The following is a 26,608-nucleotide window of genomic DNA, read 5'->3' on the forward strand; positions in this document are numbered from 1 at the left end:
CCCCATTCTTCCCAGATTTACTGCCCAGAGGACTCATCCTTCCTTACCCAAGTAGAGTGATTAATGGGTGGAGAGAGACCAAGAAATATCGGGAGAAAAGTGTTCTCATGAAGCCAGAGGAGAGGGGAAAGGTGTTTCCCTCTGATCATAGTCAGCTATAATCATAAGTGCTAGATATTCACTGTAGCAAAATCCAGATAAGCACAAAGAAGAAAAAATATTTTAGTCATAAGCTAATAACACTGCTAACGTATTGATGTCTGTCTTTCAGGACTACAAGTTATTGTATAGGTAAGTTTTAAGAAAAAAAGATGAAATCATAAATACATATCGTGATAATTTTCAAAACTAATTAAATACTGGTAAACATAATCCAAATTAGTTCTGGACCTCCCCATAGCGTGAGTATAGTAGACATGCTTTGTGGAGCTGCTCAGCACAGGGGATTTTATCCTCTCTGGAAATTTTCCCAGTTCTACCACTAAACCCATACCAACTGCATCTCCACTCCTGACTCTGCCTCTCCGGCCATAGCTGGCCGATCCAGGGGTGCACACCTGGCCCAAACTGGGCTGCTCAGATTTTTCTCCAAGAATTTGGAATTTTGAATTGAAAGACAGAAATTGGGGCTTTACTATAGCTGAATGACATTAAATCCATGAACTAAAGCTGCTTGGGTTGCTGCTCCTCTTGAGACTTGCTGCTCTTTTTTGGACTTTGTTGTTGTTGTTTTTCCTTGGATTAAAAATGAAACTGAAGGGTGAATAGACAGCACAGAGGATTTTTAGGGCAGTGAAACTACTCCGTATGATACTGTAATGTATGGGTACATGTCATTATGCATTTGTCCGAGCCCGTAGAAGGTATAACAGCAACATTGAACCCTCAGCTGTGGACTTTGAGTGGTGATGATGTGTCAGTGTCGGTTCATCAGTTGTAACAAACATGCCACTCTGGTAAGGGTTGTTGATAGTGGGGGAGGCTGTGCTTGAGTGGGGGCAGGGAGTACATGAGAAATCTCTGTACCTTCCTCTCCATTTTGCTGTGAACCTAAGATTATTCTTTAGAAGTTGAAGTCTTTTTTGAAAAATGAAACTCAACAAATTTGTTGGTAGCTTATAAAAATAATTTTAGTGCAAATCTTAGAAACTTTTTCAGAAAAGATGTTTCCAAGTAACCTATTGTGAAAAATGTCGTTCAGCATTGAGGTTGAACTTTTAAACTAAAGTGAGCTTATTGCTAGTGGGTGGAAATGGAAAGGGTTCAAGAGGAGAGAGACGTTTACAGCTTTTTTTTTTTTTTTGCAGTTTTTGTTTCTGTAATTGGTCATGAGGTTATAGTTGATATCTGTGGCTTGCACTACCCATTCCATATTTGCCTTACCATTGGCAATAAGGGTGCAATGACCCAGACCTGCATTCCCAAGGGATCTGAGTTCTTAGTCATCCTGCCTCTTTTTGGCTGCTGTAGTTTTCTGTTAACCTTTACTGCTGGAAATGCTAGGAGGTGCCTCAGATCCCGTGGCTTCCATACAGAGTCCACTTCGCCTCCATTGTGTGTGGCAACATGATATCCCCTTGGGAATCAGGATTGACCACTCACTCCATCCACAGAGAAACCTCCATCCATAGATAAACCTCTAATCTTCCAGTTCAGTAGAACCATTTTTTGTCACCTGGTACAACCAGTAACCTTGTGGAGACTAAGATCTCGAAACAAGTAGAGCTCAAAGTTGCCAGGATGGAAAGCAGAAATTCTTTAAGTGGGTTAATAGGTATAGTTGTGAGAGTAGCCATTTCTACTTACTCCCCTTGATTCTTGGACCTGCGTAATCTGATTATGAGGAATACAGCATCTGTGATTCAAAGTATACACTACATCCTGTAAGGGAGAACCTTATTCTTTCAAGGTGCGGTCTCCCAATTGGCATCATAACTGAGTCTTCAGTAAATCATTCTACCTTTCAGCTAAGCCAGGCATTTCTGGGTGATGGTGTATGTGGTAAGACAAGATGATTCAGTGGGCCTGAGCCCGTTGATGTATGTATTTCTTTTGCTGTGAAGTAGCTCTTTGATCAGACACAATACTGTGTAGAATGCCATGGTGGCAGATAAGGCACTCTGTGAGTTCATAGATGGTGATGCTGGCAGAGGTACTGTGGGCAAGGAAGGCAAATCCGTATCTAGACTATGCATTCATTCCAGTGAGGACAAATATCTGCGCCCTCCTTGATGGAGGAAGTCCAGTGTAATCTACCTACACACATCGGGTCGTGTGCTATCCCCTGGGAAGTGACGCTTTTAGGGCACTTACTGTTGATCTCTGCTGTCGGCGGATTAGGCTCTCAGCAGTAGGGTGAACCAGGTCTGCCTTGCTAGAGGGAAGTTCATGTTGTTGAGCCCATGTGTAGCCTCCATTCTTGCTAACATGGCCAATTTGTTAATGGCTTTATCGAGGAAACACTGGGATGGCTGGGAAAAGAGACTAACTGACCTTAATAGCGTGTCATTTTGTCCACCATTATTGAGTCTGCTTTACAGTGGATGCCGTTTGGTGAGCATTCACACGAGACAAATAGTTTCAAAGTCTATGCCCATTCTAAGAGGTCTGTCACATACGTCTCCAACTTTCCTTGTCACTGTCTTCCAAGTCCCTGACCATCCAGCTAACCGTTACAAACTGCTCCTGAAGGAGTCTAAGTCTGTGCTTCTGCTTATCTCTCACTCCACACACAGGGAGAACCAAATGTACTGTTCAAAGTTCTGAATACTTACGGTTTGTAAGGCGCAGGTCTCAAAATCAATAATGTGTATAGTGGTTAAGAGCAACTGCTCTGGGGCCTGGCTGCCTGTGTGCAAATTCTGCCGGTTCCATTTATGCCCCAGCCTCCTACTGGTCATGTGGAGTCTCCTGGGGAGGCGGCGGAGGGGTGGGAGTGGGGAGGGGGGTGCCTTCACCCGGGGACACGGACACTGGTGGCAGACCCACTGGAGAACGTTCAGCAGAGTGAATGCTCGCAGCAGCTGACATTGCATCATTAGCACTGTGACATATTTTCAAGGGAGGTTTGTGGCAAGTCTTCTAAATGTTTTCTAATGAGGTATGCTTATTTCAGTCCAGTGATTCTCAGTAGATCTTAACGAGAGCTGTATGACCCCTATCGAGTGCAGTTTAGAAAATTGTGAGGGTATTTTGATTGCCACAATGAATGGGGGTACTATAAGTAGATGTCCTATGATGTCTGTCAGTCCTACTCAGGATGCAGGAGGTCTGTATCCCCCCTGACTTTTGTATATACCATGGGCTCACCCCTCTCAAAATATAAATTGATAGTTTTGTAGTACATATTCATACTAAAAAATCTCCACAAGAAATTGAACAAAAGGCTTATTAAGTTAGAAGAAAGTTGTTGTCTTAGTTTTCTCTTGCTGCATGACAAAATACCACTAACTTAGCAGCTTAAAACCACACTCAATTTATTAGCTCACAGCTCTAGAAGTCAGAAACGGGGGTTGGCTGGGTTCTCTGCTCAGGGTCTCACAAGACTGAAATCAAGGTGTCAGTTGGGCTGGCTGCTGTCTGGGGGGTCTGGGGAAGAATCTGCTTCTGAGCTTACTCAGCTGTTGGCAGAATCCACTTACCTGTGGATGTAGGTCTGAGGTCCCATTTCCTTGCTAACTGTCAGCTGGAGGTCACTCCTAGCTCTTAGAGGCTGCTCTCTAGTCCCTGAACATGGCCTCCTCCATCTTCTAAGCCTGAAGTGGCATGTTGAATATCTTTTGTTCCTTGGATATCCTTGACTTCCTCTTCTGCCACCTGCTGGAGAAAACTGCTTTTGAAAGACTGCCCTGGTTGGATCAGGCCTACCCAGGTAATCTGTGTACCTTAAAGTCAGTTGACTTTGGACTTTAATTACATTTGCAAAATTCCTACCCTTTGGTACCTTGTTTAGTGTTTGATTGGATAACCAAGGAACAAGAATCCTAGGGAATCATCTTTAGGATTCTGCCTAGCACAATTGGTATGAATAGGGAACTTAAGTGAAATAAAGCTATCAGCTGAAAATAATCGAATAATTTGTTCACTCTGCACATTCTGTTCTGGAAGCATTACCACATTTCCAGCCTGCATATTTTGTTGAAAAGGGTTTCAGTGCAATAGTGTTATAACTGCAAAAGCAATGAAACTGATTGAAAATACGAAACAGATTGAGATTTCTGTTCAGACTTGAAGTTAATGGAGACTCGTGAAATGCAGGGATCTCATTTGGTTTCTTTAATATAACTATTTTAATAATATTTTATATTGCCTTTTTTTGACTCACTACAGGTTTTCAGGTTTATCCTAAAACTATCCTGTCTGTCACACAACTACTTTATCACATCTTGCATTACTATTTTTTGTCTAATCCATCTTCTTTTCCTTGTTGCATGCATTCGAAGAATATTGTCTCCAAATTCTTTTAACAGACCAGCCACAGATTGTATGTCTCAATGGAATTTCAAGGCAGAAGGATAAGTTTTCTGTGGTACTTTCTTCCTACCTTATACCATGACATAATCTAGGGGATTATTTTGACACCATACTTACAAATAAATAAGACCTGGCTTCATTTGTGCTAATGTTGTACTTCCTTTTTTTTCTCTACTTTGTTATTTACTTGCCATATTGTTTTAACTTCGGTTAAGATTACTTCCCTATATCCATTATTAATACTGTTTTTATTCTAGTGTTGGTCTGTACCTCTGCTCTTTTATTTTCCTATTCTTGTCCAAAGTGCTTTCTGATATTCTTATTTTTAAGTACAAACTTATTCATCATAAATTGATACCTATATTTTTTTAAAAATATTTATTTACTTGGCTGTGCTGGGTCTTAGTTGCGGCATATGGGCTGCTTAGTTGTAGCCCCCTAGCTCCTTAGTTGCAGCTTGCCAGCTCCTTAGTTGTGATATGCATGTGGGATCTAGTTCCCTGACCAGGGATCAAACCTGGTCTCTCTGCGTTGGGAGCACAGAGTCTTATCCACTGTGCTACCAGGGAAGTCCCAATACCTGTATCTGACTGCTTCACTATGTCATTGTGTCCCCAAGCATTTATATGTGGAAATAAGTATTTTTTAAAATAAACAACTTTTTATTTCTTCTTTACATATTGGTTAGGATGTTGTTTGTTTTCATCCTTGTGTAGGTAGGTTATATCATCTGTGAATTTTATATTTAATAAAGGAGGCATTATAAAATATGTGATTAGAAAGGGGAGATTGGGTCTTACAGGACTACGATCTGTCCTTTCACACAAAGAAGACATGCTAGGCCTTAAGCGTTATACATCCTTTACTGCAGTGTCCTATTGTAAATCAGCAGCCTGGATGTCTTGCCACATACATGAATAGAATAGGTTTTCTGTCTCGGCACTATCGTCTGTTTTGTCTCAAAGGGTGCTCATCACTCATCTTTCATTTCATTTCATTTCAATTAGCACGTATCCTAGTTTTCCTCAACTTTGCAACAGAAGGTTCGGCTTACCTTGTAATATTCAAACATTTGAGATTCTTAGCAGTGTTTTCTTTTGAAAAATATAAGATTTGCAGTCTAGTAATTCTTTTGTTCTCTTATCAGTTATCAACAAATTTGTGCAGCTTGATTTTTTTTTTAATCCAAGCTACCCCCTTTCCCCCTCCCTTCAAAAAAAAACAGTGAAATAATAATAGACTTGAGCACATAGTCTTATCAGGCATGTTTTAGATAAAGCTGAGTCTTGTCAAATTATGGCTCTTGCAGATATAACTAATGTACAGTGAAATGACAGAAAAAGCAGAGTGAAATAAAATCTAGGTTCTTGATCCTGTACATCACTTACTACCTTGGTTAAAGTAAGCAGCTTTTCTAAGCCTTCGTTTTGTCATCTGCAAGTAGAGATATCAGTCCTGCCCATCTGCCAGGGTTATTGTTAGTTTCAAACAATACAGTGATGGCTAGAGAAATGTAAATTCCAAGATGCGCTGCAGTAGTCGTTAGGTCTTATCATCCAGAAAAGCTTTGGTTATTAAATCAATCTTGTAGATGTCTTCGAATTACTTCTTTACTATCACCACCAGGTTAAAGCAGTGCCAGATACAGGGTGACTTGGAAGGGGATTTGGAAGAATCTAATTGGCTGGTTAGATGGCCATTGAGATGGAGAGGAGATAGCATTCTCACCCCTGCACTGGAAATAAAAGACTGGGGAAGACATGCCAGAAGCATTGACAGGACTTGGAAACCTGTTTGACTTGGGGGTGAGGGGAAGGAAAGAGCAGTTGAATCTGAGAGTTGGGGGTTGGTGGTCAAGAGGTATGGTAAGTATGAAGGAAAGGAGGGGTGAGCTTTCTATTGAAGCATGCCATCTTTGAATTGCTGTTGGTACACCTAGATGGAGATGTCCAAAGGAATGTGGGCCTGGAGCTCAAAGAGATCTGGGGTTAGAGATTAGACTAGGCATACCCGTATAATGAAATCGTAGAATGAGATAAGGTGGGGTCCAAGGGTGGAGCTGGTGGAATGAATGTCTGCCTTGAAGGGCCTGCCGGGCAAGAAAAGGCTCTTCTGATCCCGTGTTCCTTCGTCTGTGACACTTCTGTTCTGTACAGATGGGACATGGGAGTGGTTGTATACCTACTGCTCTTACTAGTTATAAAAAAGGTCCTTGACATCTGCTAAACTATTGGGTAAGATTTACTCCTTAGGACATCTTCCATAGTTACACAAACTAAAAATGGACAAATTTTGAATTTTGTTAAATAGTCTGTAGCCAAGTTTAAAACTGGAATGTTCATTTTTCAAATTGAGTACTGCTGGCAGACACTGCTCTATTCTTACTGAAAGGCTAGTTTGTATGAAATGAAGCTAATGATATTATTGATCTCTACTAATTCTCTTTTCCCCCCTTTTTCTCTCTAGATTTTACACTGTGCAGTAGGTGAGTATGGAATTCCCCGCCTACTTATGTACAGTGGATTCTGCTTTTTCTTTAAATCATAAATGATAGGTTGATTAGATAGATTCTTACGGAACATTGAAAAAACTAAACTAATCATTATATATTAAATTGCTTAGGCTTTTGGTTTCTGAAATCATAAGTACTATTTAGATATTATCACTGAGCACTTTATTAAATGCCAAGGCTGTTTTTCTCTGTCAATTTAAAGAGGCCTCTCCTACCTTCTCAGTACAAGGGTAAATAGAGAAACACCAAGCATATTTATAAAAATGTGACTTGGAGTGCTCGGCTATGTTGAAAGCCCTCTCTGATTACTTCAGTGTTATATTCTCTTTCCTTATTTTTTAAAATGGAGTACTGCGTATATCGCCTACCTCTCAGATGAATATTTAATGTTTGTGAGAGGGATTGGAAAGTACAAGTACAAAGGGTTATACAGATGTGAGAGATTTCTACTAAAAGCAGATACAGTGTATTTCTTTTTTTGCGGAATGGGAAGGGTCATCAAATTCTGCTCTGAAACTGAGGCACAACTTCCAGTCTGGGGCGGCTGTACTCCCCTGAGCAGAAATCAGTTTTGGAAAGTTGACAGACCCTGTGGAATAAGCCCATAGCGGTGGCTGTGCATCTGGACTTGTCTCTCCAAGGGAGGATTTGAAGTTGATACTCACTGAGAAGCACCAAAAGTATGAAAACGCCAGAACTGTGCATTCAGACGGTTATGGCCCTGATCAGCGTGATGGGTCAATTAAGTGGGTACTTACTATATTTGGGGCACTGGGGAACTCAGAGATGAGGAGATTGACAGTGCAGGTGGACAGACAGCAGAGTCTCCACCATGGGCCTTAAAGGGACACTATGATACCTGGGCTTCATTACTTTTAAGGAAGACAGACATCTTCCTTATAAAGAATTGCTGTTTACTCACTAGGAGGAGGTATGCAATCACGATTTCTCAAGTAATTTGCAGAATTTTGTATGGACGTGTCTGTTTATTTGGGAAGGTGGGTAGAATTCATAGCTTTTATAGATTGTCAGGGGAGTGTGAGATTCAGAAGGTTAGGAAACTGCTTTAGCACCATTAAGCAAGAGATTTGAAAGGAGTGAGAAGACTCATTTATCAGGTGGTCTGCTTTCCCAGAGAAGGTTGAGGGACCTGGACTGGGTCCCATAGCCAGTAAATGGTGCAGCCTCGCTTGGGACCTGGCTAGTCTCAGCCAGAGCCCGCCTGACTGACTTTGTGGTGAATGGGTTTCAGCTAGTGTATAATCGTACGTACATTTCCTTTTTAGTCCTTTATCTATAGTTTTGAGGTGAAAAATTTATTGCGTCTTAAGTGCTTAAATTTGCAGATTGGGAGATATATTCAGCCAGAGAGAGTTCTGGAACCACTTCAGGCCTTCTCCATATGACTGAACCCTGTGCCCCCAGTCTCCCTCACTCTCTTAACCTCCAGTTGTCTCTGTACAGAGCTCTTAGATGCGTGTTTTCCAAGCATGTATATTATTTTAGTTAATATCGCATTGTCCTTTAATACCCAAATTTCTTTTATCTGTCTTAGAATATATTCTCACACCTCTTTATAAAAGTTCTACCCCTGGAAGTAGAGCTTCTGACAAGTATATTCATTCATACCAAGAACATGATTGAACGCCACCCAGGTGGGGCCAGACACTGGTGTGTAGTGGCCGTTGAGAGGTGAACAGACACAGGCTTAGGCTCAGGAAACCCACAGTCAGATGGGCGCCCCTCTGGCGGGATGTGCGCCAAGGACTAGCATCTGGGTCACTCTCTGCTCGGATGGTTCGTTGACAGGTGTCCCTAGGTCTTAGTGTGGTGCCTGACACCACAGGAGATACTTTAAAATTCCTTCTTATTTTCTCAAGAACCTTGTTCTGTCAGTGATTCTCTCTTGCATCATCACGCTTTGTCATCTGCCTTTTCCTTCTCAGCTCACAAAATGCTCAGAATACCCCGTCCTAAAAATAATTTTTAATCTAACCTTTGACCCTACTTTCCTCCCTTATTACTGCATAAGTCCTCTTCATCCCTTTTACCAGATTTCTGGTACACTGCTTCCACTTCTGCACTCTCATTTATACCTTAACCTAGCAGTTATGCTTCTGTCCCCCTTATCCCACTAAAAGTGCCCTCTCATCTAAAATCAGCACCAGTTTCTGTTAAATTTCGAGGACGTGTTTGGAATTTACTGAACTTCTCAACTACGCTGGATACCAGTGATGACCACCTCTGTGATATCCTGTTCTTTTATCTTACATCATACTGAGCCCTCCTGGCTTTGCTGGTCCTCTGTGGTTCTTTGGGGGCATTTCTTTCTCTCCTTGCCCCTTAATTGTGGGTGTTCCCAGTACCTGGCCTAGCTCACTGCTCTTCTGACTGAACAGGCCCTCTGGGTGATCTCTTCCCTTCTCGTGGGTTGAGATACTACGACACTCAATTCTTTAACTCCAAGCCATACCTGCACCCCAGACTCCAGACTCATCCATGACCTCCTAGGTGTCCACTGCTGGATGTCCACCTCCTCCTCAGCATGACTGGCGCTCCCGCACTTGATCAGCCTCCTCCTTCCTGTCGGGCGCTCTGCCAGCTTCCAGCCACCATTCATTCAGTCACCCACCCTAGGTCTAGGGCTTGTGGATGGTGCCTCCTGTCCTTTCTGTACACTCCCATAGCCAGCTGGTCATCAGGTTTTCTCAGTTCTGTTTCCTAAATGGTTCTCAGATTGTCCTGTTCTTTTCCAGCCCTGTTTGGGGCCTGAGTATGTCTCATCTGGACTCCTGTATGGGTCTCCCTGAACTTGTAGGCTTACAATATTAATATTAGTAACAATAAGAGCAATCATTATGATAAGAGCATTTACTGTGTTCCAGTGCTTTGCATTCATTATCTACTTACTTTCCATTTTACAGTTGACAGGACTGAGGCTTAGAAGGTTTTATATCTTGCCAAAGTTCAATTAGTTAATAAGCCCTAGAACTAGAAGTTGAACCTCTGGCTGTGTGGCTCCAAGTCCATGTTTACAATCCTTGAGGGATTTCGTTAAAGGATAATTCTGCGCATATAACTTCCGTGCTTAAAACCCTTCACTGGTTTAAAGATCTTCATGATTTGGACCCTGCCCACCTCCCTGGCCTGACTGTGTCCATTCCCTGCCTCCTGCTCCTTGCTTCAGCAACCCTGGTCTTTTCATGCATCCCCTCCCACCCCACCCCACATACCACACTACTGCACTACTCCCTGCCTCTGGTCTGTGTCCAGGCTTCGTGCGCTGCCTGGAGCGGTAGCCCATCCGCTGCAGCTGGCAGCTTCCCCCAGTAAGCTCTCCTGCCACCCTCGGGCTAGATCACATACCATTCCTCACTTTTCTGTAATACCCTGCAACTCACTCTGTTATCACAATGTCCACAATGTATTGTCTGCCACTATACCTATATTTCTCACCAACAGCACTGAAATTTTCCGAGAACGAGAGGTGTTTCCTATTGATTTCTCTGTCCCAGCACCTAACAGTTCGTGGCTCCTAGTGGGAGCCCAGTGAACAGTTGATCATAATCTTAACCAAATTCTGGTGAAATTTTCTGAAACTTGTTTCAAAATGTTTTCAGTTCCTTAAAAAAAATCAGTAAGAATAATAATAAATAGGCTGTTTCTAGCATTAGCCTAAAGGCAATCCTTTATTTTTTTTACTCATACAACGTAAGTTTACTTTTGGAATGATGGCTTGTTTTCCTGTGGCTTTCTGAAACTTTTCACTATAGCAGCATGGTCTTTTAGAAATCTGTTTTAGAACCTTGAGTTGTCTTTAGTTTACATATTATTGATAAGTCTAGACCTCAGTCAGAGCTGGGTTACTTACTAGCTGTTACTTTCAGGATGTAACTCATCTGTGTGCCTTCATTTCTTCATCAATAAAAGAAAAAGAATATTACCTACCTGTATGGTTGTTGTGGAAATGAAATAGGACATGCATGAGAAATACTTAGCTTAATGTCTGAGACATGGCAGTGTTGAAAATTGCCCAGTGAAATGGTAGCTCTTACTGTTAACAATAATAATGTCATAGACTGTTAAAAGTTTTATTCTGTCCTAATGTATGTTCCATGTTTAGATTTATAGAAGTGTAACTCTTCCATATTCTTATTTTTCCTAAATTGCAATTTCTTTGTAAATGAGTGCTTTAGGGCTGCCTGTTCTTAGTATGGGTTGCAGTTGCTTCTTGTTCATCGTTGTGACAATGCAACTTCGCAAAAATAGCCTCCAGAAACAGTAAACTAAAATTCATTTCTGTGAGAAATTCAAGCCTCTGTCCTTCCAAATGGATTTCCATGCCCCAACTTCTTTGAAGTGGGTTGTTTGCTTTCCACTGATAACGCAGGAACAAGATTTCTTTTGCAGGGAGGAAAGGGAACAAGTGATAGCCCTTTTGAACACATGTTGGGGACATATTTTTTAAAATTAAGATATAATTAACATATAGCATTGTGTTAGTTTCAGGTGTACAACATAAGGATTTGATATATGTATATGTTGTGAAATAATCACCAAAATAAGTTTCGTTGATGTCTGTCACCTCATATAGTTATAATTTTTTTTCTTGTGATAAGGACTTTTAAGGTCTACTCTCTTAGCCACTTTCAAATGTGCAATACAGTATTATTAACTATAGTTGCCATGCTGTGATTACATCCCCAGGACTCATTTATGTTATAGCTAGAAGTTTGTAGCTTTTGATGACCTTCACCCGTTCCTCCCACCCTCACCCCCTGCCTTTGGCAACTAGCAGTCTGTTCTCTGTATCTATGAGTTTGGTGTCTGTGTGTGTGGTTTTTTTTTCTCTAGATTTCACATACACGTGAGATCAAACAGTATTTGTCTTTTTCTGGAATAAGATTTCTTAAAATACTGTGGTCGCAATCCTCAGACCAAGATTTGTAGTGCTTTTATTTATGCAATGTTTTTCTTTTGGGAAATGAGAATTTAAAAACCCAGTTGGGACATGTCATTTACAAGACTACAAAGAGGAGTTGTGGTTTTCTTTAATCACATGGTACAGTTTGTATTGAAAGAAGTATTGTCTCTGTTGTGCTCAAAATTAGATTGTAGAAGAGGCATATTGAATGTGGAGGGTTCTCAGCTAACTCCAGAGTATGGTTACCCCATTTTGCTGGGGTAGAAATTAGAAACAGAGGGACTAGAACTGATGATACTCTTAGTAAGATGTGACGTTGTGTGTTTGGTGAAACTTTGTGTTGGAAATTTTACTGTCAATATAAATAACTTTGGAAGTTCTCTCGATTGAAAACTAGAACAGGAGCTCAGTCATAGCCCAGAGGGTATTATGTCTGAAGTTGAGTATTAGCACTCTGACATCAGAGACAGACAAGGACAGAAGCCCTTTCACTTAGGTATCCCAGATTTGTGGTTTCAAATATTTGCTGTATGTTCCAGCTTGCACTCATCTTGTAAACTGATGATACCTTTTATTTAGTTATTTTTAAAAAATGAATTTTAAGAAATTTGTAATCACCTTAATATTAGTAGGTTGCATATGGCTTCAGACTTATTTTATTAAGTAACAAATGATGCCAGGGAGGAAAGGAGCAGCTGCCAGAGAGACAAGCACCAGAAGACCCAATCTCCTCCTACCAGAAATCTTATCCTTCCCACCAGTGTGAGTGAACTAAATCCTCTCCAGACTGCAACATCTCCTCCCATCTCCCCCGGTCACTCTCCCCAACATCCCCCCAGAGGTTCAAGCTTTTATCAGTCATTTACCATGCAGTATTGTGAAGGAACCGCCCTCACGTATTACTAAAGTCAGACCCAGAACCCTCCATGTTGCAGCAGAAGAGAACTCTGGAAGGAAGGCATTGTGGAGGGAAGGGGTAGGTAATTCTCCCAGATTTGCTCACCTCGAATTCTGCTTTCACCCCTGCACCCAGCCCTCATTGGATATGGCTGAGCACAGAAACAAAACTGCTTTCTTTGGTTCCTTCTAGCTTAGTTGACATTTTTAAAATGAACTTTACCAAAAGTGAGGAAGGACAAAAAGGGAAACCAACTATGAAGTTAGATGATGGTCAGAGATGAAGGTCAGTTATCTGAGCAGTGATATAAAAGGAGGATGCGCTAGATGTTTAAATATACTTATGTATGAGTATTAGGGAACTTGTTTCAAGTATAGTAGTTTTAGTATTGAATACATTTTCCCTCAGTGCATTTTGTTATTGAAGTATAGTTGATGTACAATATTATATGTTACAGATATACAGTATAGTGATTCACAGTTTAAAGGTTATACTCCATTTATAGTTATTTTAAAATATTGGCTGTATTCCCTGTGCTGTACAGTATATCCATATAGCTTATTTATTTTATACATAGTAGTTTGTACCTCTTAATCCCCTACCCCAATCCTGTCCCTCCCCGCTTCTCTCTCCCTACTGGTAACCACTAGTTTATTCTCTGTATCTGTGAATCTGTTTCTTTTTTGTTAAATTCACTAGTTTGTTGCATTTTTTAGATTCCACATATAACTGATGTCATACAGTATTTGTCTTTGTCTGACTTATTTCACTTAGCATAATGCCCTCCAGGTCCATCCATGTTGCTGCAAATGGCGCAATTTCATTCTTTTTTATGGCCAAGTAGTGTTCTACTGTATATGTATACCGCATCTTCTTTATCCATTCATCTGTTGAGGGACACTTAGGTAGCTTCCATATCTTAGCAATTGTTAATAATGGGGCTGTGAACACTGACATGCACATATCTTTTCAGATTAGTGTTTTGGGGTTTTTTTGAATATATACCCAGGAGTCATATATGGTAGGTCTATTTTTAGTTTTTTGAGAAACCTCCATACTGTTTTCCACAGTGGCTGCACCAATTTACATTCCCACCAATGGGGTACAAGGGTTCCCTTTTCTCCACATCCTCACCAACATGTGTTATTTGTGTTCTTTTTGATGATAGCCGTCTGACAGGTTTGAGGTGATATCTCGTGGTTTTGGTCTGCATTTTCCTGATGATTAACGATGTTGAGCATCTTCTCATGTGTCTGTTGGCCATTTGCATGTCCTCTTCGGAAAAATGTCTGTTGAGTTTTTCTGCCCATTTTTTAATCAGGTTGTTGTGGTTTTTTGATGTTGAGTTGTATGAGCTGTTTATATACTTTTGATATTAACCCCTATCAGTCATATTATTTGCAAATATTTTCTCCCCTTCAGTAGGTTCTCTTTTCGTTTTGTCAGTGGTTTCCTTTGCTGTGCAAAGGGTTTTAAGTTTAATTAGGTCTCATTTGTTTATTTTGCTTTCTCAATGCATTTTGAAAGCCCCATCAGAAAGCAGAATTGGGATGGGAGATGGACAGTCACACACGTTCTGTGGCATACGTTTACCCGTGATCATCACTAGATGGCACCCTTGTATTAGTAAGAAGATACTCGGAAGTTAAGGACTTCTGGAGGACGTCTAATAAAAATAGACAGTAATGAATCAATACTGAAACTGAGGAATGAGCAAGTTAACCAGAGAAAAGAGAAATGGATGTTCTTACCTCACTATCTCATGACTTGATCATTAATATTTTAGGTAACAAAAAGCTGAAACCTCCTGCATTGCCCAGGAGATTATCTTATAAATATTTCTTAATTATAGGTACAGGTATCTTTAAAATTAAAAATTACCTTAATTTGCTTAATTAAAAAGCTAGAGGCAAAGAAAGTATTTCAGAAGATCTCTGGTTGGATGGTTTGTGATAGTCCGAAGTCAATAAACCTTCCACTTATGTTCTCAGCTTCAAAAGCAAGGTTAGTCCAGCAAACCTGGAAGCACCATCTAGTGACTGGGTTAATTCCATTGAACCAAAAAGTGAAAGTTCCACAAAAGAATTCTTTGATTTATGATTCTGTGGCAGGAGTTGAATGGTAAATAGTGTATTAATGCAGGAAACAGGAACACTTTGGGATATCTGTATGATGTAGTATGTCTTTTATAGTTTTGTACAGCTTTCCTAGGAAAGGAATTTTTCCCTCTTCATTCAATAGTGACCCTCTTTCCACTAGGATTTTTCTTTTAATAACAGTTCCTACCTATGTTCTTTCAGTTAGCAATCTGCCTCTGAGATTCACATGATTTGAAAGTTCATTCTTTTTTTATTTCTGAATAGTATTCCACTGTATCGATGTACAGTTTGTTTATCCATTCACCTATCGAAGGACATCTTGGTTGCTTCCAGTTTGGGATGGTTATGGATAAAGGTACTGTAAATATTTGTCTGCTGGTTTTGTGTGGATAAAAAAAAATTTTTTTTTTGCATTTTCAGATCAGTTGATTATGTACCTAGTAGCACAATAATTGGGTCATGTAGCAAGACTGTTTACCTTTGTAAGAAACTGCCAAGCTGTCCCAAGTAGCTGTACCATTTTGCATTCCTGTCGAGTTGCTGTTGCTCTGCATCCTCACTGGGAGCTGGTAACTTGGGTTTTAGCCATTGTAATATGTGTGCAGTGGTTTCCATTATTGTAATTTCATTTCTCAAACGACAAATGGTGTGCACATATTTTCATATTCTTATTTGCCATTTGTATACCTTCTTTGATGAGATTTCTGTTCAGGTCTTTTGCCCAATTTTTAATTGAGTTGTTTGTTTTCCTGTTGAGATTTTTAAATTCTAACAATATTTTGGATACAAATCCTTTATCAGAGATGTATTTTAGCAAATGTCTTTTCCCAGTCTGTGACTTGTCTTTTCATTCTTTTAATAGTCCCTTTCCTAAAGCAGAAGTTTTTAATTTTAATGAAGTCCAGTTTAACCAACTTAACCAAAGTTTAAGTTAAAACCAACCAACTTAACACTTAACCAGCTTCAAACCAAAAAATTGTTTTTATGAAGGAATTTTTTTCTTTCATGGATTATGCTTTTGGTGTTGTATCTAAAAACTCATTACCAAACCTGAGGTCACATAGATTTTCTCCTGTGTTTTCTTCCAGAAGTTTTATAGCTTTACACTTTACAAATAGGTCTGTGATCCATTTTAAGTTAATTTTTGTGAAAACTGTGTCTACTCTGTGTCTAGACTCACTTTTTTGCACGTGGAAATCTAGTTGTCCCCGCACCATTTATTAGAAAGACTAGCCTTTTCTCCATTGAATTGTTTTTGTGCCTTTGTTTAAGATCAGTTGATATATTTGCATGGGTTTATTTCTGGGCTCTCTATTCTGTTCTGTTGATCTAAATGCCAGTTATTTTACAAATACCATACTGTCTTGATTATAATAAATATAAGGCCTCCAACTTTATTCTTTTTCTTCAGTATTGTATGCGTCTTTTGACTTTCCATAGAAACTTTAGGATCAGTTTGTTAATGTCTACAAAATAGGATTCCTAGGATTTTCATTGAGATTGTGTTAAATCAGGTTGGGAAGAATTGACATCTTAACAATATTGAATCTCTTTTTAGATCTTCCATATATTTAGATCTTCATATATTTAGATCTTACTTGATTTCTTTCATATATTTAAAATAAATTAGACCTTTGATTTCTATATATATTTAGATCTTCCTTGATTTCTTTCATCGTTTTGAAATTTTCCACATTAAAATCCTATACCTATTTTGTTAGATTTAACCCAAGTATTTCCTTTTTTTGAATTACTACAATTTTTTTAAAATTTCAAATTCTAGTTGTTCATTGATAGCATATAAGGAAGCAGTTGACTTTTTATATAGTAACATTGTATCCTGCAACCCTGCTCTACTTGCTTATTAGTTCCAGGAGAATTTTTCATAGTTTCTGTGGAATTTTCTATATAGATAATCATGCCATCTGTGAATAAAGATAGTTTATTTCTTCCTTTTCAATTTGTATACTGTATTTCTTTTTCTTGTCTTACTGCACTAGTAGTAAGAACTTCCACTTTGACATTCATTATGTTCTTTAGTCAGTATGATAAAGTTGTTCCCAAATCAGTTCTCCCCAGCCAGTTTTGAAGGGATACACACTTCCTACTTCATATTTACTATCAGGGTATGAAATTTAATATTTATCCATAAGATTGTTCTAGATTTTTTTGAATCTTTTATATCCTTACTTGCGTTTTGTCTGCAGAATCCATCTTGCACTGAGAGTGATAATGTTAAAGTCTCTAATGAATGTTTCCAGTTTTCCTTCCTTCTGTAGCTTCTGCTTTATTATTTGGTGATAGATATTTGTAACTGTTATATCTTCACTGTGAATTGTGGCTTTTAGCACTTTTAAAAAAGTCTTTTATTTGTGGCCTTTCTGAATCACTTTTGTATTAGCATAGAGTTGGGTCTTTTGTGATCCAATTTGAAAATCTCTTTCCTTTAGAAGGTGAATTAAGCCCATTTGCAGTTATTGATACAACAATATATTTGGTCTCACTTTGTTGCATTTTTTGTTATAATTGCTACATATGCTGTTATTACTACCTTTATGTACGATATGTTTTCTTTGCTTTTTAAAATATTTATTTTTGTATTTAGAAGGTTTTGTAATTGTTCTAATGGTTACCTTTGTATTTATACCCTTTTTAAAGGCCCTTAGTCCTATGTTTTCTTATTTAACCTGTTACTGTCTAGTTTGTCAGGTTTTAAAGGTTTCTTTTGACTCTCACCTGATGCCTATACAATCAGTGAGCTTATCTACCTTTTTCTTCCCATTCCCTTCTCCTCCCATTTTTGTACCTGCATTATTTCTGCTTTTTCAGAACATATAAGATTTACATAGTCCTCTTTTCCCCTGTCCCAATCTTTGTTTTAGTTCATACTTTAAAATATTAAATATTTATTGTCAGTCGTTTTACCAAAGTTTCCTGTTACCTTTTAGTTGGATGCAAACTCACCCTCTTATAGTGTCAGGGACTATGAAGGGTTTGAGATTTTACCCTACTTTTAAGTTAACAAGTTAGCTGGTTACTGTTTCATGGATGCTGGCAGCATGTGGTGGTTTGTGTTATAGGAGAGGAACATGGAGCTTGGAGAACCCATTGCTTTTATTTATTTATTATTTTTTTTATGGCGCACGGGCTTAGTTGCTCCGTGGCATGTGGAATCTTCCCAGAGCAGGGCTCGAACCCATGTCTCCTGCCTTGGCAGGCGGATTCTTCCACTGCGCCACCTAGGAAGTCCCAAACCCATTGCTTTTATGGTAAGTGGAAGCAAACTTGCTCTTTGTTTTGAGGGTAGATGCTACTTCATCCTTCAAGGTTACTCCATGCAAACACAACCTTAAGAAATGATGGGTAAAAAGCAATCAGGCCTTGCCCTTTTGGCAGAAATATATAGGGATGCTCAGGGCCTATGGCAGATTGCCTTTCCCAAAAAGTAGATTCTCAAGAAGAGCTTGTGGACACAGTGTTTCCCTAGTTCATACATGTTTAAGACTTTTTATATACCCTTGATATTTAAAAGGCTGATTTACTAGGTATAAAATCCCTAGTTCAAAATTTCTTCCCTTAAATTTCTTGAAAATGTTGTTCCATTGTTGCCTTGCTTATATGTTTCTCCTGGGAAGTCTGCTATCAACCTAATTATCTTGCCCTTTTAAGATATTTTGCCTTTTTACCTGAAAACCATAAGAATTTTTTCTTTTTTTCACCTTTATTGAGATATAAAAATTATATATATTTACAGGACACAGTGTGATGTTTCAGTATAAATATACATTGTTAAATGTTTGCCACACTCAAGCAAATTAACATGTCTATTACCTCACAGTTATCTTTTTTTCTTTTTTTCTTTTTTGTTTATAGTGAGAACAGTTAAGGTTATTCTTTTAGCAAATTTCAGGTATACAATATAATATTATTAACTACAGTCACCATATTGTACATTAGTTCTCCAGACTTATTCATCCTGCACAACTGAATCTTTGTATTCTTTGACCAACATCTCCCCTTTTCCCCCATCCCACAGCTCTCAGCAACCAGCATTGTTTTTTGCTCCTATGATTTTGACTTTTTTTAGATTCTACCTACCAGTGAGGTCATGGAGTATTTCTCTTTCTTGCCTGGCTTACTTCACGTATAATGTCCTTCAAGTTTGTGCGCGTTGTCACAAACGACAGCCTTCTTTTTCAAGGCTGGATAATACATGTGTGTGTATCACATTCTCTTTATCCATTTATCCATTGGTAAACACTTAGGTTGATTAAATATCTTAGCTGTTGTGAGTGATGCTGCAATGAACAAGGAGTACAGACATCTCTTTGAGATACTGATTTCATTTCCTTTGGATGTATACCCAGAAGTGGCATTACTAGATTATATGGTAATTCCATTGTAAAATTTTTGAGGAAACTCCATACTATCTTCTCTAATGGCTATACCAGTTTATAGTCCTGCCAACAGTATATAAGAGTTCCCTTTTCTCCACATCCTTGCCAATACTTGTTATCTTTTGGCTTTTTTATGGTAGCTATTCTAATAGGTGTGAGGTGGTATCTCATTATGGTTTTGATTTTCATTTCCCTGATGATTAGTGATGAGCTTTTTTCACATACCTATTGGCCGTTTGTACGTCTTCTTTTGAGAAATACCTATTCAGATCCTTTGTCCATTTTCTGTTTGGATATTTGTTTTCTTGCTGTTGAGTTGAGTTCCTTGTATATTTTGGATGTTAACTCCTTTTCAAATATATTATTTGCAGATATTTTCTTCTATTAGGTAGGTTGTCTTTTCACTCTGTTGATTGTTTCTTTTGCTGCATAGGAACTTTTTAGTTTGATGAAATCCCATTTGTCTGTTTTTTATTTTGTTGCCTGTACTTTGAGGGTTATATCCAAAAAGAATTGCCCAGACCAATGTTAAGAAGCTTTTCCCCTATGTTCTCTTATATTAACTTTATGGTTTCAGACCTTATGTTTTAAGTCTTTAATCTACCTTGAGTTGATTTTTTTACATGGAATGAGATGAGTCCAATTTCATTCTTCTACATGTGAATATACAGTTTTCCCAGCACCATCATTGGGAAGACTATCCTTTCCCCATGATGTGTTGTGGACAACTTTTTCAAAGATCTGTTGACCATAAATGTGTGGATTTATTTCTGGATTCTCTCTTCGTTCCATTGGTCTATATGTTTGTTTTTATGCCAGTAGCATGTTGTCTTAATTACCAAAGCTTTATGGTGTTTTGAAATCAGGTAGTGTGCTGCTTCCAGCATTGTATTTTGTTTATTTGTTTGTTTAGGGGGTTTTTGGCTCAAGATTGCTTTGGCTTTTCAGGGTGCTTTGTGGTTCCATGTGAATTTTAGGATTTTTTTTTTCTCTTTCTGTAAAAAATGCCATTGGAATGCTGAAAGGAATTGCAACTTTGGGTAGTATGGACATTTTAACAACATTAATTCTTCCAATCCATGAACACAGGATACCTTTCCATTTATTTGTGTCTTCAATTTCTTTTATCAGTATTTTATAATTTTTAGTGTACAGATTTTTTATCCCCTTGGTTAAATATATTCCAAAGTATTTATATATTTTTTGATGGTATTATAAATGGTATTGGTTTCTCAGTTTCTTTTTTGGATAGTTCATTATTAATGTGTAGAAACAGAACTGATTTTTCTGTCAATTTTGTGTCCTGCAACTTTACTGAACAGTTTTGTTTTGGTTTTTGTTTTTTCTTGGTGAAGTTTAGAGTTTTCTATATTTAAGATCATGTCATTGGCAAACAAAAACAATTTTCCTTCTTCCTTTCTGATTTGGGTGCCTTTTATTTCTTTTTCTTGCACAGTTGCTCTGGCTAGGACTTCCAGTACTCTATTGAATAGAAGTGGTAAAAGTTGGCATCTTTGTCTTGTTCCTTATCTTAGAGGAACATGGTATATGATGTTAGCTGTTGGTTTGTCATATATGACCTTTATGTTGTTGAGATACATTCCTTCTCTACCTGATTTGTTGAGAGTTTTTGTCATGAAAAAGTTTTGAGTTTTGTCCAATGCTTTTTTGCATCTATTGAGATAACCATATGATTTTTATCTTTCATTTTGCTAATGTGGTGTATCACATTTATTGATTGGCATATGTTGAACCATTCTTGCTTTCCAGGGATAAATCCCACTTGATCATGATATATGATCCTTTTAATGTACTGTTGAATTTGGTTTGCTAGTATTTATTGATGATTTTTGCATTTGTGTTCATCAGAGATACTGGCCTATTATTTTGTTTTCTGAGTTTAGAAGTGTTCTCTCCTCTTCAATTTTTGGAAGAGTTTGAGAAATATTAACATTAATTCTTCCTTAAATGTTTGTTAGAATTCACTAGTAAAGCCGTCAGGTCTTGGGCTTTTCTTGTTGGGAGGTTTTTGATATTGATGCAATTCCTTACTCATCATTGGTCTGCTCAGATTTTCTATTTCTCAATTGTCTTGATAGATTGTATTTTTAGGAATTTATCCATTTCTTCTAGGATATCTAGTTGTTGGCATATAAATGTTTGTAGTAGCCTCTTATGATCCTTTGTATTTCTGTGGTATCAGTTATAAGGTCTCTTTTTTTTTTCCACCTGCTCATAACAGATGAGTGTTCCTCTCCTGCCTTTACATGTGACATATATATATGTCAGACATGTATTTCTTTTCTTCAGATTTATTGAGGCATAATTAACATATAAAATTATAAAATATTTAAGGAGTACATCATGGCAATTTGATTTTTTTTTAACAACTTTTATTGAGATACAGTTAACAGACAATAAACAGCATATATTTAGAGTGTACAATTTGGTATCCCAGTCTCCCAATTTATTCCCCCCCAACCATCCCCGCTTTCCCCACTTGGTGTCCATATGTTTGTTCTCTACATCTGTGTCTCTATTTCTGCCTTGCATTTCCTCTTTCATAGTTGTTAGCATTTGCCTTATGTATTGAAATGCTCCTGCATTGGGTGCATATATATTTATAATTGTTATCTCCTCTTCTTGGATTGATCCCTTGATCTTTATGTAATGTCCTTTCTTGTCTCTTGTAATATTTTTTATTTTAAAGTCTATTTTATCTGATATGACTATTGCTACTCCAGCTTTCTTTTGATTTCCATTTGCATGGAATATCTTTTTCCATCCCCTCACTTTCAGTCTGGATGTGTCCCTAGGTCTGAAGTGGGTCTCTTATAGACAGCATATATATGGGTCTTGTTTTTGTATCCATTCAGCCAGTCTTTGTCTTTTGGTTGGTGCATTTAGTCCATTTACATTCAAGGTAATTATTGATATGTATGTTCCTATTTATTACTATTTTCTTAATTGTTTGTTTTTGTTTTTGTAGGTCCTTTTCTTCTCTTGTGTTTCCTGCTTAGAGAAGTTCCTTTAGCATTTGTTGTAGGGCTGGTTTGGTGGTACTGAATTCTTTTAGTTGTTGCTTGTCTGTAAAGCTTTTGATTTCTCTGTTGAATCTGAATGAGATCCTTGCTGGGTAGAGTATTCTTGGTTGTAGGTTCTTCCCTTTCATCATTTTAAATATATCATGCCACTCCCTTCTGGCTTGAAGAGTTTCTGCTGAAAAATCAGCTGTTACCCTTATGGGAGTTCCCTTGTATGTTATTTGTTGTTTTTCCCTTGTTGCTTTTAATAACTTTTCTCTGTCTTTAATTTTTGTCAGTTTGACTACTATATGTCTTGGCATGTTTCTCCTTGAGTTTCTCCTGCCAGGGACTCTCTGCGCTTCCTGGAGTTGGGTAGCAATTTCCTTTCCCATGTTAGGGAAGTTTTCAACTAGAATCTCTTCCCATATTTTCTCAGGTCCTTTCTCTCTCTTTTCTCCTTCTGGGACCCCTATAATGCGAATGTTGGTGTGTTTAACATTGTCCCAGAGGTCTCTTAGGCTGTCTTCAGTTCTTTTCATTCTTTTTTCCTTATTCTTTTCCGCATCAGTGATTTTCACCATTCTGTCTTCCAGGTCACTTATTCGCCCTTCTGCCTCAGTGAATCTGCTATTGGTTCCTTCTAGTGTATTTTTCATTTCAGTTATTGTGTTGCATATCTCTGTTTGTTTGCTCTTTAATTCTTCTAGGTCTTTGGTAAACTTTTCAGTCTTTGCATCCAGTCTTTTTTCAAAGTTCTGGATCATCTTCACCATCATTATTCTGAATTCTTTTTCTGTAAGGGTACCTGTCTCCTCTTCATTTAGTTGTTTTTCTGGGGCTTTTATCCTGTCCCTTCATCTGGTACAAAGTCCTCTGCTTTTTCATTTTCTCTATCTTTCTGTGGCTGTGGTTTTCAGTTCCACAAGATGTAATACTGCTGCTACTGCTTGATTCTGCTGTCTGCCCTCTTGTGGAAGAAGCTATCTAGGAGGCTGTGTGCTTCCTGATGGGAGGGACTGAGGCCTGGGTGGGCAGAGCTCAGTAAGACTTTAATCTGATTTGGTGGGTGGAGCTCAGTAAAACTTTAATCTACTTGTCTGCAAATGGGTGGGGCTGTGTTCCCATCTTGTTGGTCGTTTGGTCTGAGGCTACATAGCACTGGAGCTTACAGGCTCTTTGGTGGGGCTAATGGTGGACTCTGGGAGGGCTCATACCAATGAGCACTTCCCAGAACCCCTGCTGCCAGTGCTCCTGTCTCCTTGGTGAGCCACAGCTGCCCCCAACCTCTGCCAACAACCTTCAAACACCATAAGGTAGGTCTGGTTCAGTCTCCTATGGGGTCACTGCCCCTTCCCCCTGGGTCCTGGTGAGCACACTTTTTTATGTGCCCTCCAAGAATGGAGTCTCTGTTTCCCCCAGTCCTATGGAGGTCCTGCAATCAAATCCCACTGGCTTTCAAAGTCTGATTCTCTGGGGATTCCTCCTCCTGTTGCTGGACTCCCAGGTTGGGAAGCCTGATGTGGGGCTCAGAACCCTCACTTTAGCGGGTGGACTTCTGCAGTATAACTGTTCTCCAGTTGTGAGTCACCCACCCAGCATTTATGGGATTTGATTTTAACGCGATTGCACCCCTTCTATGGTCTCATTGTGGTTTCTCCTTTGTCTCTGGATGTGGGGTGTCTTTTTTGGTGAGTTCCAGTGTCTTTCTGTCACTGATTGTTCTGCAGTTAGTTGTAATTCCGGTGTTCTTGCAAGAGGGAGTGAGCGCACGTCCTCCTACTCCACCATCTTGATCCTCAATCAGCCAGGGTCTCTTTTTTCATTTATAATTTTACTTGTTTTTTTTTATACTTTTTTTCTAAGTCTAGCTAAAGATTTGTCAACTTTATCTTTTAAAAAAACCCGAACTCTTAGTTTCATTCATCTTTTCTGTTGTTTTTCTAATCTCTATTTCTGCTTTGATCTTTATTATTTCCTTCCTTCTGCTAACTTTGGGCTTAGTTTGTTCTTCTTTTCCTAGTTTCTTGAAGTATAAAGTTAGGTTGTTTGAAATCTTTCTTAACGTAAGCATTGTTGCTAAAACTTCCCTCTTAGAACTACTTTTGCTGCATCCCGTAAGTTTTGGTATGTTGTGTTTTCATTTTCATTTGTCTCAAGATATATTTTGATTTTCCTTTTGATTTCTAATTTTCCAATTTTATTCCTGTTATTGGTTTCTAGCTTCATACCATTGTGGTTGGAAAAGATACTTTATATGATTTTAGTCTTCTTAAATTTAAGACTTGTCTTGTGGCCTAACATATGATCTATCCTAGAGAACGTTCCATGCGCACTTGAAAAAGAATGTGTATTCTGCTATTGTGGGATGGAAAGTTCTGTATATGTCTGTTATGCCCTTTGGATCTGTAGTGTTGTTCTAGTGTGCTGTTTCCTTATTGATGATGTGTCTTAGATGAGCTATCCATTGTTGGAAATCAGATATTGAAGAACCCTACTAATTTTTTACTGCTGACTATTTCTTTCTTCAGTTTTGTTATTAGCTTTATATATGTAGGTGCTTCAATGTTGGGTGGGTGTATATTCAAAATTGTTATATCCTCTTGATGAATTGACTCCTTTGTCATTATATAATGATCTTCTTTGTCTCTTGTGACAGTTTTTGACCTAAAGTCCCTTTTGTCTGATGTAATTTAGCCACCTCTGATCTCTTTTGGTTACCATTTGCTTGGACTATCTTTTTCCATCACCTCACTTTCAGCCTGTGTCCTTGAGGCTAAAATGTTTCTCTTGTAGGCAGCATATTGTTGAATCATGTTGTTTTAGCTATTCAGTCATTCTGTGTCTTTTGATTGGAGAATTTAATCCATTTAAATTTAAAATAATCATTGGTACTATTTCTATTGCCATTTTGTTAGTTGACTTCTGACTGTTTTGTAGTTCTTTTGTTCCTTTCTGCCTCTCTCAGTGTCTTGCTTTGTGATTTGATTTTTTTTATAGTGGTATCTTTGATTTCTTTCTCTTTATCTTTTGTGTATTTACTGTAGTTTTTTTTTCTTTGTAGTTACCATGAGAACTTACATCAAACATCTTGTAGTTAAAATAGTCTCTTTTAAGCTGATAACCACTTAACATTGACCACATACAAAAGCTACACTTTAACTTCTTCTCTCCCCACGTTTTTTGTTACTGATGTAACAATTTACATCTTTTATGTGTTGTGTAGCCTTTAACAAATTATTGTAGCCATTGTTATTTTTAATACTTTTGTCTTTTAAGTTACATATCAGAGTTAAAAGTGATTCACATACCATCATTCCAGTATTAGAATATTCTGAATTTGACACTATTCTTACCTTTACAGTAAGTTTTTTTACTTTCATATGTTTTTGTGTTATTAGTGTTCTTTCAAGTTAAAGAACTCTTTTTAGGATTTTTTATAAGGCATGTCTAGTATATTGAACTCCCACAGCTTTTGTTTGTCTGGGAAAGTCTTTATTTCTCCATCATTTCTGAAGGAGAAACTTTCTGGGTATGGTATTCTTGGTTGGCAGTTTTGTTTTTTTTTTCTTTCAGCACTTTAAATATATCATTGTACTGTCTGCTCACCTACAATTTTTCTGCTGAGAAATCTGCTGTTAGTCTTATAGGGATTCCCTTGAACGTGATGCGTTGCTTTTTTCTTGCTGCTTTCAAAATTCTCTGTCTTTGACTTTTGATAATTTGATTATACTATATCTCAGTGAGGATCTCTTTATGTTTAATTTCTTTGGGGTCCATCGATGTGGATATTTGTTTGCTTCTCCATATTAGGGAAGTTTTCTATCATCATTTCTTTAAATAAATAGTGACCTAATTTCTTTCTCTTCCTGCCCCTTTCTCTCTCACTTCTCTGGGACTCCCATAATGTATATATCAGTTGGTTTATGGTGTCCTGTAGGCATTCGTCACACTTCTTCATCCTTTTTCTTTTTGTTCCACTGACGAATTTCAAATGACCTGTCTTGAAGCTCACTGATTCTTTCTTCTGCTTGATCAGGTGTGATGCTGAAGTTCTCTGGCGTTTTCCAGTTCAGTCGTTGTGTTCTTCAGCTTCAGACTTTCTACTTAGTTCTTTTTTATGATATCTGTTTCTTTGTTGAACTTCTCGTTTTGTTCACATTTTGTTTTTCCTGTTTCATTTTGTCATCTGATTTCATTTTCTTGTAGCTCACTGAGCTTCTTTGATGATTATTTTGAATTCTTTGTCAGGCAGTTTGTAGATCTCCATTTCTTTAGTATC

The 26,608-nt window shown here is 38.2% G+C and overlaps 1 protein-coding gene across 3 annotated transcripts in view; it reads left to right on the forward strand.

Moving 5' to 3' along the window:
* Nucleotides 1-26,608, forward strand: part of HACD2 (3-hydroxyacyl-CoA dehydratase 2) — a 92,483-nt gene that overhangs the window by 14,237 nt on the left and 51,638 nt on the right. For all 3 annotated transcript variants that reach the window (XM_057696890.1, XM_057696893.1, XM_057696891.1), the window contains exon 3: nucleotides 6,940-6,958. In XM_057696890.1, coding sequence (XP_057552873.1) covers nucleotides 6,940-6,958 — 19 coding nt within the window. The remainder of the gene's footprint in view (nucleotides 1-6,939; nucleotides 6,959-26,608) is intronic.

This window comes from Hippopotamus amphibius, chromosome 10 (assembly GCF_030028045.1).
Source record: "Hippopotamus amphibius kiboko isolate mHipAmp2 chromosome 10, mHipAmp2.hap2, whole genome shotgun sequence".
Classification (NCBI taxonomy): Eukaryota; Metazoa; Chordata; class Mammalia; order Artiodactyla; family Hippopotamidae; genus Hippopotamus; species Hippopotamus amphibius.